The sequence below is a fragment of the Aspergillus novofumigatus genome, assembly GCF_002847465.1.
Source record: "Aspergillus novofumigatus IBT 16806 chromosome Unknown P174scaffold_2, whole genome shotgun sequence".
NCBI classification, from domain to species: domain Eukaryota; kingdom Fungi; phylum Ascomycota; class Eurotiomycetes; order Eurotiales; family Aspergillaceae; genus Aspergillus; species Aspergillus novofumigatus.
This window is the reverse complement of record NW_020194275.1, coordinates 1794542-1807964: the sequence shown is the minus strand read 5'-3', so window position 1 is coordinate 1807964 and position 13423 is coordinate 1794542. Positions and strand designations below refer to the sequence as shown.

Here is a 13423-nt window from a genome sequence, read left to right as displayed (position 1 = left end):
AGAAAACACCTTCTTCCTAACAGAAGCTCAGCAGTCTCCTGAAAAACTAAGTAAGTATTATATCTAACTTAAGTTAGATTCCTATTACTAACTAACTAGCCTGCAATGTCTTATACGCCTAAGAACTTTAAGGATCAAATCCTTTGGTTTATTCTTGCGGCTTGCCTCCCATTTTAAACAGTTAAACACCCTTAATTTCACAGATTACTCATAATGGCTGCTGGGGCATGTACTCTTAATTTACTAAATTAGCATTTAATTAAGAGCTGTTTACTTAAGCAGTCATCTAAAACTCAAGCTAAGACCCTGTCCTTAATCCCTCCCCAGTCCAAGATCTCTCTTGCAGTTAATGCATGGACTAGTTCATTACAAAACTCCTTCCTTACAATCACTGGGTACTTTCTTAGCTCAGATTGGAAGTATCATGAGGTACTTCTAGGGTTTAAGCTAATGAATATTCATCATACAGGTGATAACCTTGCACAGAAGGTAGTATCAGTGCTTGAATCAGTCCAGCTTCAGCATTGTGTTATAGCAGTTACAACAGATAATGCTGTAAATAATTTAATAATGATGGATGCTATTACTCATAAGCTTTAAAAGGATCTTTAATCTCCTTAGATTATGGAGATACTCTAGGATTCAGCTATTGCTGATGTTGTTAACTCATAGGTTTATATTCCCTGTCTTACCCATGTCCTGTAACTTACTATGAAGGAACTCTTTACTTTCCTTAAGGTTAAAGCTATAAATAATGAGATTGAGATGGTCTAGGATGCAAGTGACTAATATATCTATTTAGAGGGATTTGCAGGTACACTTAAGAAGGTATATAAATCTAACTTAAGTTAGATTCTTTGCTAATAGTATCTCTTACTAGATTTGAAAATTCGCTCGGTTTATTAATGCAAGCCCTACCTGATGTGAAACCTTTCGCTGCCTACCTTCCAATCCTAGATTACTTGGACTTCAACAGGACTGCAAAACTTGATGGAACTCAACATATCTGATATTATAGCGAGCTATTAAGCTTCACTCTGCTCTAGCTGAGTTTTTAGAAAAGTGGGAGAAGGAAGACATTACATATCTTCTTCCTTCTCATGTAGAGTGGCAGCAGATTAAATACCTACTTCAGCTGACTCACCCTTTCTTTGCTTTTACTCTTGCCTTATTAGAGTTTAATGGACCTACAGTCTATAAGGCCTTCAACATCTATAACTCCTTATTTCAGTATTTAGAGGATGCTCAACAACGACTGGAATCAAAGTGCACAACTTGGAAGAGGGAACTACGGCATGCCTTATCTAAGGCTATTAATAAGCTGCGTCAGTATTATAGCAAGACATACTATGTACAAGGATATGTCTATGCTATTACAACTATTCTAGCTCCTCAGTTTAAACTGAAAGTCTTTCAGGAAGATACATAGAGTGATGATGATGTTAACTGGCATGATAGGTATGCCAGTGCCCTTGAGGATATTTATGCTTACTATGCTGTAGTCTTTCCAGAGAAAGTAAAGATAAATCATACCTCTAACTGTCTTTCTGAACTGGATCGAGTCATTGCTATTACACGGAAGGGTAAAACACGTGTTCTAACCTAAACTGATAATGCCTTGAGTGAGATTGAGGATTATTTACAAGAAGGTATATTATATAATTCTAACTTAAGTTAGATTTACTAACTAATCATAGGTCTCATGCCCTCTGGTATGAATGTGCTTGAGTATTGGAAATAGTATGAGAATTGTTTTCCTATTCTTGCAAGAATGGCATGAGACTTCTTAGCTGTGCCTATTAGTGGTGTGGGGGTTGAGCGTCTTTTTAATATATCTTGAGATGTCTGTTACTACTGTTGAAGTTGTCTTCTCCCAGGCATAATCCAAGCAATAATGATCCAGATGTATGCTGAAAATTTCAAACTTTGACAAGAATTTACAGGCATTCAGGAGGATGATGAAGATGGAGGTACTATTAGAGATGAAGAAGATAATGCTAATCTAGTAGATGTGCCTGACTATATTAGTGAAGAGGAAGATATTGATGATATTGAGGAAGGTTAGGCATATCTACTGGATGATGTATAAGAAGATAATCTTCCTCTATCACTAACTCTACTTTGAACAACATCATGTCAGCCCTAGGTTCCGCGGTGACTAATTCATTGCCAGCATGAACATGGCAAATATCAGGCAATGCTTAATGGAAGACATTAAATTAGGATATTAAATTATTAATATAATATTTTTCCTTATTAATACAATATTAATTTTACTTATTAATACTCTTATAATACTGAATCTAACCTTAGTTAGATTTTATCTATGCTAACTTGCAGAGCACTTACTGTACATACCTATATAATTAAAACTGTATTACAATAACACGGGTTCTAGAGAGCCTATAATAAGAACCCAACCCAACCCAACCCAGCCTATTTTTCAACCTAAAACCCAAATGGGTTCTCATTCTCAGAACCCAACTGGCCTGCGGGTTAGAAATTCTAAACCCGGACCCAGCCTAAGGCGGGTTTAGGCCGGGTTGGGTTGGGGTTTCTGGGTTGGGTTTAACCAGTCTAGTAATAAATATTAAGAATATAGAAAGAATTAAGGCTTATCTAAATAGTAGCACTAATACTTATACTAGAGGGACTAGAGTAATATCTTATACTACTACTCTAGCTATAGCTGCTTCCTCTATAGATAATACTATTATCTATAACTATACTACTACAGCTTCCCTAGCTCCTAGCAACCTTAATAATAAGACTAGGAAGCACCTTATAAATAAGGGTAAATACTTTATATACTTCTAGGTTAGGCATACTAGCTATAGCTGCCCTATAAAGCAGGCTATATAGCTTAAGATATTAGAATAGCCTATTAAACCCACTCCTAAATTAGAAAATAAGAATGCCTAGGAGAAGTCTCCTTCTTAGGTAAGAAATTAGTTAACTTATATAACTTAGATTTACAGAATCTATTAGGTAATAAAGAAGATAGTTTTAAAATAAAATTACTTATCCTTATTAATAGATTCTTAGTATCTACAAGCTCCCTAGTTAATACTAGAGTAAATATATATGCATGTATAACTACTCCCTTAGCTATCTAGATCTCTTAATGCTTTAGAGTTCCTACTATGCCCCTAGAGAGGGAGTATATAGTTATAGGGTTTAATAGGAAGTAGTCCATTCCACTTACTTATATTATTATATTAACTATGGCCATGGATAATCATATTATAAGATAGATACCATTTCTTATACTAGAGCTAGGACACTATAATATTATACTAGGAAGGATATGGCTTGCAGAATACTGCATCCTAGTAGATTACATAGAGAAATGACTGATCTGGCCTACACTACCTGCCTACCTAGATAAGATAGCTATATAGATGAACCAAGAGGTCCCTTGTAACTTCCTAATTAGGTAATCTATTAACTAAGATCACTAATATGATATTATGTGCTGTGCTAGGTAATAGGCAGGGTATAAAAGGGATATCTTCCCTTCCTTAGCTCTATCTTCTCTTCTCTCCCTAACCACCTCTAGCCCTGTGGTTCTTCCTGGGGCAGTAACTAAGCCTTTAAATATATATAGCTTAATAGGAGAACTATAGAGCTATAGCATAAGATTATAGTGTCTCTTTTTTAGAATAATCTAAGGGTCCCTAGATACCTCTAAATACTTATATATTTAGTCCCTAGTGCTTCCTTCTGTAGCTCCTAAGGAGGTGCCTAAGCCTTATTCCCCTAAGGAGCCTAACCTAGTAATGCTAATAACTACTACTTTATCTTTCTATAAGATTAGATAATACTAATCTATAAGAATAGAGGAAATTAATTAGTAGTATTACACTCTTAAGATAGAATAAGCTCTATAAGAAAGAGGTATAGAACTAATATTATAAGTATAACCTACCCACCCACTAAGTAAGATTATTATTAATATTACTATAATAGGTATAGTAGCCTTCTACTAATATATATATAAGAAAGATGCTACTATCTTCTTATCTTCTCTCTATAAGCTTAATAAACTAATTAATAAGAAATAGGGTAAACAACCCCTTTTCCTCCCTTAGTAGCTAACTATTATAGCTTAGTCCTTAATATCTTAGTTAACTAACCATAGTCTAGCAATTACTAAAGATAAGATAAGTAAGATTAAGTAAGTCCTACCAGAACCTTATTAGGACCTAGCTAATATTTTCTCTAAATATAATTCTAATACTTTGCCTCCCCACTGTGGGAAATTTAACTATAAAGTTAAATTAGAATAGAAGAATGCTATTAGCTATAGGCCCCTATATAAGATAAATATAGAGGAATTAGAAGTAGTAAGGGAATATATACTAGATAACCTTTATAAGGGATTTATTATACCTAGTAACACTCCCTTTACTTCTCCTATTCTTATGGTGGAAAAGCTAGGTGGAGGACTATACTTCTATATTAATTACTATAAACTAAATACTATAATATATAAGGACTATTACCCTCTCCCTTTAATTAATAAGATCTTAGAGTGTATCTCTAGTGTGAAGATCTTTACTAAGCTAGACATCTACTAGGGTTTTTATTAGATTTATATAGATCCAGCCTCAGAGGACCTCACTATATTCTACTTATAATATGGCAGCTTTAAATATAAGGTAATGCCCTTTAGTCTTACTAATAGGCTAGCTATATTCCAGCACTTTATAAATAGTATTTTTATAGACTACCTAGATTAATACCTAACAGTATTTATTAATAACCTACTAATCTATTCTAATAATAAATTAGACTACTAGCTCTATATCTACACTATTCTATAGTATTTATAGGAGCATGGCCTATAAGCCTTAATAAAGAAGTATAAATTCTATATAATAGAGATATAGTATCTTAGCTTTATTATCTTAATAGATAGTATTAAGGTGGACCTAGAGAAGGTTATTATAGTATAAAAGTAGAAGATACCTACTACTATAAGAGGGGTCTAGTCATTTCTAGGCTTTTATAACTTCTATAGAGGTTTATATAGGAGTATAATTATATTACTAAACCCCTTATTATGCTAATAAGGAAGGATGTCCTCTTTATATAGAATGATATTTATAAGAAGGCATTCTACTATTTAAAGGCTACTCTTATAGAAGCTCTGCTTCTCATCTATTATAACCTATCTTTGCCTATGAAGTTAGAGATAGATGCCTCTAATAGAGTAGTTACTAGTATGCTCTCTTAGTAGCAGGAGGGAGAGTAGTATCCTATTACCTACTACTCTAAGACTATAAATCTAGCAGAGCGCAACTATAGCATTTATAACTAAGAGATATTAGCTATTATATATACTTTAGAAGAATAGCAAGCTAAGCTACAAGGCCTATAAAGAGCTAAGCTATTTAAGATTTTTATAGACCACCAGGTATTATAATATTTTATGTAGAAGCAGTGACTGAACCCTTAATAGACTTAGTAGAATAAGTTCCTAACACACTAGCTAATATACTTTCTAGACTAGAACACCTAGAAGGGTTAGATAATTACTAAGTTTAGTTAATGCTTTAATTAGATTACCTAGACCCCTAAATCTTAGTAGCTATTACTCCTAGCCTGATATTAATAGTAGATTAGGTATCTAAAGTAAATAGATAATATAACAGTCTCTAGCTTAGTAGGGAACTCACATAGGCAGGAAGTAACTAGTAGGAACTTAAAGATAGACTCCTACTCTTCTAAGGACACCTAGTAGTGCCTAATAAAGGTGATCTATATACTAGACTACTAGATAAGATCTATTAACCACTATCATTAGTACACCTAGGTAAGGCTAAGATGAGGTAACTTATCTGAGCTTACTACTATTAGACTTCCTAGAGATGGGATGTGGACTACTATATAGATAATTACCTTATCTACTATTAAATAAAGATGTGTAAGGACCCTCTACTAGGTCTACTATAACCTCTTCTAATCCCTAACTAACCTTAGTAATATATTACTATAGATTTCTATTCATTCCTATACTCTAAGACAGATTTTAATACTGTGTTTATTATAGTGGACTAACTAGGGAAGAGAGCCTTTACTATTCCCTATTATAAGATAACTACTACTTATAATATAGTGCATCTCTTTATTACCTATATTTACCTATAGACTGGCTTACCAGAAATAATCATCTCAGATAGGGGAGGTTAGTTTATCTTAGACTTCTAGGATAAACTATATAAGGTCTTATAGATCTACCTTAAGCTATTATTAGGATATTATCTATAGACTAATAGCTAAATAGAAGTTATGAACTAGTGGATTGCGCAGTAACTATAACTATTTATTAACTATTACTAGGATAACTAGGACTAGTAGTTATCTATCCTAAATTTTACTGCTGCAGCACTCCCTAGTAAATCTATAGGGATATTACCCTTCTTTATTAAAAGAGGCTTTAAACTATATATATCCTTTAACTAGTCAGCAGCTACCACCTTATTAGACCTTAATATTAATTGCAAGCAAGCATAGTAGATAGCTAAATATATAGAGGAGATTTAATTATATACTTATAAAGGAATAGAAGCTACTTAATACTAATAGAAGTAATAGGCTAATAAGCACTGCCATATTATTAATTTTAATATTAATAATTACATCTTTATTACTATATTAGACTGGAAGGTTAATCATCCTAGTTAGAAGCTTACTAACTAGCTTACCAGACTATTCTAAATTACTAAATATAAGGGTAATACCTTCTAATTAGATTTACCTAATTCTATAAAAGTCCACCCTATCTTTGCACCTAAGAAGCTTTATAAAGCCCTATCTATACTACCCTTACCAGTTACCTAGCTAGCTTCAGGACCCAGCTCCCCTACTTAAGGTTAACAGCAGAGATAAGTAGGAGGTTAATAAAATACTTACATCCCAGCTCTACTATTACAAGCTCTAGTACCAGGTAAGATGGCTTAGTCATAATATTAATCTTTCCTAGTATCTAGCCTAAAACTTTAGAAACTCCCTAACATTACTCTAAGACTTCCACGCCTAATATCTAGCCATGCCAGGCCCACTAATGTGCCTACCAGAATGGCTGCAAGTAGCTAAAGATAATATATTCCTTAATGATCACCCAGATAATAATAGACCCTGAATAAGGACATCTAGAACCTAAAGGGGGGGTAATGTGATAATCCATTACTATATTCCCTACTAACATCCTTACATAAGAGCTTTCTGCCTCTCTTAACCACTTACTACTTTAGGGTTGTTTGGCTAGTTTGCACTACTCCACCCTCTATTTATAATATCTCCCTACCATGTACATACTTTCCTTCTCTCTCTTCTCTATGCTTAGTTTTCTATCGAAATACTACCATACCATTGGAATATGAGCAGTGCCATCATAGCTCTCTCATAATTCTAAAGGAGGGGTTGACTAGTACAGATACTATAAGGTAAGTATTCTCTTTCTCTATGGTTTTTACTAAGAATTTAAGAACTAATAGCTTCTTTTACTATCTTTAGGAAGTCCTTATTCCTAAGCTAATTCTCTTTGCTCAAGAATGTGTAATTAAATAACCAAACACAATCATCTTTGAAGATGGCGCTCCAGCTCACCATCACCAATTCCAGCAGACTATGTATGATATTAAGAGGGTCCAGAAGATCATGGATTGGCCAGGGAACTCCCTAGATCTTAATGCTATTAAGCTAGCCTGGCCATGGCTTAAACAGCATACAACTTCTCAAGGGGCCCCCCGCGATAAGAAGACAGGGAAGGAGGTATGGATAAAGGCATGGAATGATCTTCCACAGGTGCATATTCAGCAGTGGATTAAGCGTCTTATACGCCATATTCAGGAGGTTATTGATCTAGATGGTGGTAATGAATATCAGGAAGGCTGAACAGGGAAGGATAATCATGATTAGAAGGGCCATTAAGCAAAGGGTACTATCTCTTATAGACAAGATATCGGAGATCTAGCCTGGGAAGATATTCTTTAGCCATTCAAATAGCTTCAATATTCGATTCTTAAGAGTTAAAATTGATCGAGTAAGCTGCCATACAAATTACTATGTAAACTTGCTTAGTATTATTACCCTGCCAAGTTTACTAGCGGCAAAATAGTTTTGCACCACACCTCCGTATAGTAGAGATACTTATTAGTATCTCTATAAAAACTTAATAATTACACCTGCTCTCGCACCAGAACTAGAATAATGAGAGTAAGAATGTATCTTAAAATCTGGCATGCTTATGTACATAATCATGGTCATTATCTCTAAATAAATATTAAAGAAGTATATTAAGATCCCTGTAAGTCACTAGAAACTTCTCTTAATGTTTGGTCTCAAGTCCATACTTCTACACTGACTGACCCAATCCACAAATCCATATCCAACCCACCCAATTTGCACTTTGGGTTGGATGGGGGTCAAGCCTGATCTAACCCATATAGATATGGGTGGATGGCATCCAACCTATATGGATATAGGTAACCTATTAGATATACATAACCAGCAGAATAATAGATATTCATAAATTTAATAGAGTAAACCTAGCCATTATAGAATCACTCTGTCACCCACTGATCACCCATGCTCACCCATGCTCACCCATGGTGTTAGATAGCATCACTCAGCTCACCTTTACTCACCCACACTCACCCTATGATTTAGCATCTCTCACCCATAAAGTAGCAGGCCTTCAAGGGCGCATATAGCTTTCAACCACATTGATAATAGTGGCTTAAGTACGGCTGAGCGGACGGGAAGCCCTGTTTTCCACACCCTATGGTCGTATGTGCTAGGTTGATGCCTTTCAGAATTTATATACAACATAATACATGAAAATAGTGAGCTAGCTCTGCTATGGGCTTGTAGAAGGCAGAGGCAGTAGTTAAGTTGCACTTAAACTAGAAGGTAGTGTAGAGTTAAAAGACCTATGTGGTTAGAGACCTTTCCTATTAGCTGTATTAAGTAAGAAAAAGAATGTCTAAATTCTACAACTAAAAGCTGTTGCAATTTTATCAAAATATAGACTAAATTTAGACAGGTGTGTGCACCTGGTGGGTGTCCTGCTTATCAAGCCAGACAGTGAGTTTATTATGGGGAAGCCATCTGTCAGGAAGAACATAAAAGTTATTAGGAATCTTAATCCGCAAAAAAAGCGTCATTAAAATTAAGAGAGTATGAACTTGGCCAATTTGACCCTCATCAGCATGATTACTGTCTTGGCTCTTATCAGTCAATAATTTGATATGGTGTCTAGTCTCAGCCACTGAGAAGTAAGATAGATAATGCTTCCTTGAAGCATACTGTATCATTTTCCTAAATGGGCAAGCAATACTGGGTACTGTGATATTAGGCCACTATCGAAGTAATACTGGCGCCTCAGCGGACAATGAAGACTACCTTGACTCGGTGTGAGAGACACTGTGCATACCGTGCGTGGTTCTCTATGGAACCATGGGATTAACTTACGTCGCTGTAGCCTTGTTGGCATTTTCTACACATTTCTTGGATCTGTTAGAAGTTCGCTAATAATCCTGGATTTATCAGACTTGTTAGTGTTTGTCCACCTGAGACATCAGCGCCGACTGTCTGCATAATTCATGCCGGGGATTATGCATACTCAACCGGCGTCGACCCCGAGGACTCCGACTTAAGACGTGCCACGGAGACCTCAACTACTCTACTTGCTTACAAATGACTTGTGACATGGTCGATTCTATCTTTGCTTGAAGAGTACTTCCTTGAATTGACAGGCTGAGAATTGAGTCATTCAGCGGATATATATATAGTGAGGCTCATTTGCCCCTCATGCCCTAAGCTGGGAGGCTCCCCGCATCACCCTCAGCCAAGAGCGCAGAGACAGTCATAATCACCTCATGATCATGAGACAAATCGAGTGTGGATAGGATAACAGACAGTAATTTACGAGTCTAAGACTAAAGACCGAACTCAGTCCATCGCCGTAGAACCTTCTCCTTGACTTCCTCTGGGTACCCATTTTCAAAATCACAAACCACCCACATTTGCTCTTGGTTATACTCGTGAGGCAGTAGACAGTTAGCAACTACCTTTCCCCCTGTCAACTTGGTTCCCGGTCCATGCGACATGTACGGCACCAATGGATAGGCAGCGACGTCTTCGAAATGGTACTCATCCATTCCCGGCCGGCAGCGGCTAGCATATGACCAAATGACGTCTTTGAAGTTAAATGGATCGATGTCATCTCCAACAATTAGGAGACGATGGATCTGCATGCCGCATTTACGCCGGAAGACCAGGTCTCCGATCTTGCGGCAGAAGTCTGCTGCGTTCGTTCTCAGTGCCCATAGCTTCTTTCTATCTACCTGCACCGCAGCCCAGATGACCTGCGTTTCATAGGGAGTGAAAACATTAAGGACTGGAAGTCCATTCTCTTGGAGCAGCTGCCTGATCTCTGCAGCTGCCAGTGTGCCGATCAGTGTGTGAGTCTCGTCGGGGCCCGTGGCGCGTCCCGGGACCGAGATGGGGAGGATAGCCCCCCACTGCGATAGGTGATAGCCGTAACGTTGTATATTGGCTGAATGGACTCTTCATCCAAGAAGCTATAACCGTGCATCTCTCCAAATGGACCCTCCTTGGCCCGTTGAGAGATGGACACGGTACCTTCAATCACAATCTCACTCCGCGCCGGGACGCAGAGATCATTTGTCTCGCATTTCACCAGTTCAAGCGGCTCACCACATAGAGCGCCGACATATTCGGATTCCGTGACTCCTTCTGGAAGAGGCATGCTGGATGCCATCACGGCAATCGGAGGAGCGCCAAGGGCAATTGCGTAGGGCATATCCTTGCCGGATTCCTTCCACTGTTCGTAGATGCGGGCGATGTGCTGTGGCTTCATGATCAGGCCAACCATGTGGGTTTTGTCAAGGACCATGGCACGCGCAATTGACCAGTTGACCCATGGCTTGGTCGGATGCTGCACGATATTAATGCCCATGGTTTGGATGTAATCGCCGCCATCGGCTTTGTTGAGGAGTGGTGCGGGAAGCTTCGTCAAGTCAATGTCGACCCCAAAGAGCTTGTGCTCCTTGCAGGGGCCAGTCTCGACATGGACCGGAGGGATAGGCTCTTTCCCCTTTGCGGAGAGCATCTTGTCGATGAAATCGCCTAAGCTGGCTGTTGGGGGGAGACCGACATGTCTCACAAGTCGACGATATGGGTATTGAGGGTCGCTGGAAAGACCGCCTGAAGCACCAAAAATGCGGAATAAGCCGTCATGGGCGCCCCTAACATTGTTGAATAGGGGGGCTTTGGATCGGAGCTCGTATGCACGTCTTGTTATGGCGGCTACTTCTAGGTGAGGGTCGACTTCGGCGTTGATCTCAGCTAAGTCGTTGTCGGACCGGAGAGCATCGACAAAAGCGCGGAAATCAAGGTACGGCTGGGATGTGCTGGAGCTCATGTTGGCTGAATTTGGACAAATTAATGAGAAGGGAGGTCAGAGTACAATTCAAAATGTAAATAGCTGTGGGATATCGGCCCTTTGAAGAGTCCTATCTGTACACTCGTACATTTATATCGCTAAATTGAAACAACAAGACAAATATATACTCAGTCGCCTATTAGCTTCGATGACATGAATATTAGGTAATGAGTATCTGCTGAGTAACGATGTGCAAATTACGAGCTATGTGGCTTGCGATTGTCGTAAGTCGCACCTCGTAAGGAAAGCGTCGTTGGTCTGATTGTATCTCTGTGTCTCGTTTACGCCATTCGATTCTTTCTTGACTTAGTTTCAGGAGAGGATGACCAAGACAAGTTCGCTTGCTAAGCATGCAGGTGGAGTACATACAAGATTGCCGATCTATTCTTGGAATTATCAATCTAGATCCAGATCTCATTGGCGTAGATTGGATAGTGATAAAGACTTGATTATGGGAATTAGAAAACACATTCGATTGATTTTACTTTGCTAAGGTCTAGACTACCCCTTGGCCCTGTCTTTTCTTCGCATCCCACTGAAACCCCGTCCATCGTTCACCCTGCTCACTGTGGATCTCAATTCCCAAATCTAGCAAATCAATTATCCTAGTCACACTCTGCTCCACCATCTCTTGTATGCTTTTTGGCCGAGTATAGAATGCCATCACAGGAGGAAATAAAACAGCACCAGCATGTGTCAACCGCAGCATATTTTCTAAATGGATGGAACTCAAGGGAGTCTCTCTCGCCACGAGCACAAGTCTTCTTCGTTCCTTGAGGGTTACGCTAGCTGCGCGAGTGATGAGATCATCATCGTAACCCATTCGGATACCGGCCAGAGTCTTCATGCTGCATGGGACGACAATCATGCCGTCTGTTCGGAAGGAGCCTGAGGATATAGCGGCGGAGACGTCACGCGGTGCGTAGGTTGTATGTGCAAGCGATTGCAGGTAACTAGGTGTGTTGTGAGGTGGATCAAGTTCATATTTCAAGGTGGCAGCTCCCCATTTGGACATTATTAGATGGGATTCGACATCTAGCCGACGGAGGTTCTCGAGGAGGCTGACTGCCAGCGGTGCCCCGGTTGCCCCTGTAACCGCAATGATTATGCGTTTGCGCACGGTGGAGATTGACATGGTAAATAGTACCAGAGTACTCTTCAGAGAAATATTCCAAAAGAAGCGTGAATAGGCGAGTAAGAAAACAGTATACGATTCCTGGGTAGCATATGATATTTTATATGCAAGATGAAATAGATCAAGTGATAGGCCTTGATGAGTTGTGCCCCGCTGGCGACCTCTAGGCTGAGCACGGTGAATATGCTAGAGACTAACTGAACCGGTTCGAGCTTATCCTGATACAAAAGTGTCCTACTAATTGGCGGCTGAGTCGGACAGAAGCTAAGGTGCCACTCTTTCGTAAGCTCCCTGAGACACGGCATTTAGTTATCTTTATTTAAGACTGAGTCATCTCTTACAAATGTACTCCAATCCAAAATCCTTCGCGGCAGATCATATTTTGACCTCTTCTAATAGCACAATATATATGATTGGGTCATAAACATTCGCGTTATGTATGCTTCCCGTCTTACTTTAGACATGTCTGGACCTAGACTCGAATCAATGTAAGCTTCCCCATAATGCCCTCGGAGCTGAGGAATCTGCTAGTTCTCTACCGCAAATGAGTTTCTTATACTGGGCCCTCTTGTGCCCTGCATTCTAGTCTGAAGCGCCCCTATAAGAGGGCTACACGTAATAGCAGAACCTACGTCCTGCGCTTTAGCTTTAGGATGTACGCTATCCTCCTTCAGCGAGCATCGAGACGGGAAGCGCTTAATGTGGCATAGAAACAGTGCACAAATATAATGCTATTGCCTGCAACAGATAGTACATAATGCGTACTCCAATTAATTGCTTGAATATTGTGAATGCATATACAATTTCAGTCA

The 13423-nt window shown here is 38.8% G+C and overlaps 2 protein-coding genes across 2 annotated transcripts; both read right to left on the bottom strand.

Moving 5' to 3' along the window:
* Positions 1-9947: 9947 nt before the first annotated feature.
* On the bottom strand, positions 9948-11455 carry P174DRAFT_501589 (UbiD family decarboxylase; the record flags this gene model as incomplete). Its single annotated transcript, XM_024831036.1, has 2 exons — positions 9948-10532; positions 10556-11455. 2 exons carry the CDS (start codon positions 11453-11455, stop codon positions 9948-9950), a joined length of 1485 nt encoding a protein of 494 aa, XP_024685498.1.
* A 517-nt stretch (positions 11456-11972) lies between these two features.
* P174DRAFT_384502 (UbiX family flavin prenyltransferase) lies at positions 11973-12754 on the bottom strand (the record flags this gene model as incomplete). Its single annotated transcript, XM_024823214.1, has 1 exon — positions 11973-12754. The coding sequence occupies exon 1, from the start codon at positions 12609-12611 to the stop codon at positions 11973-11975; it is 639 nt and encodes a 212-aa protein (XP_024685497.1). The 5' UTR covers positions 12612-12754.
* Between the last annotated feature and the right edge of the window lie 669 nt (positions 12755-13423).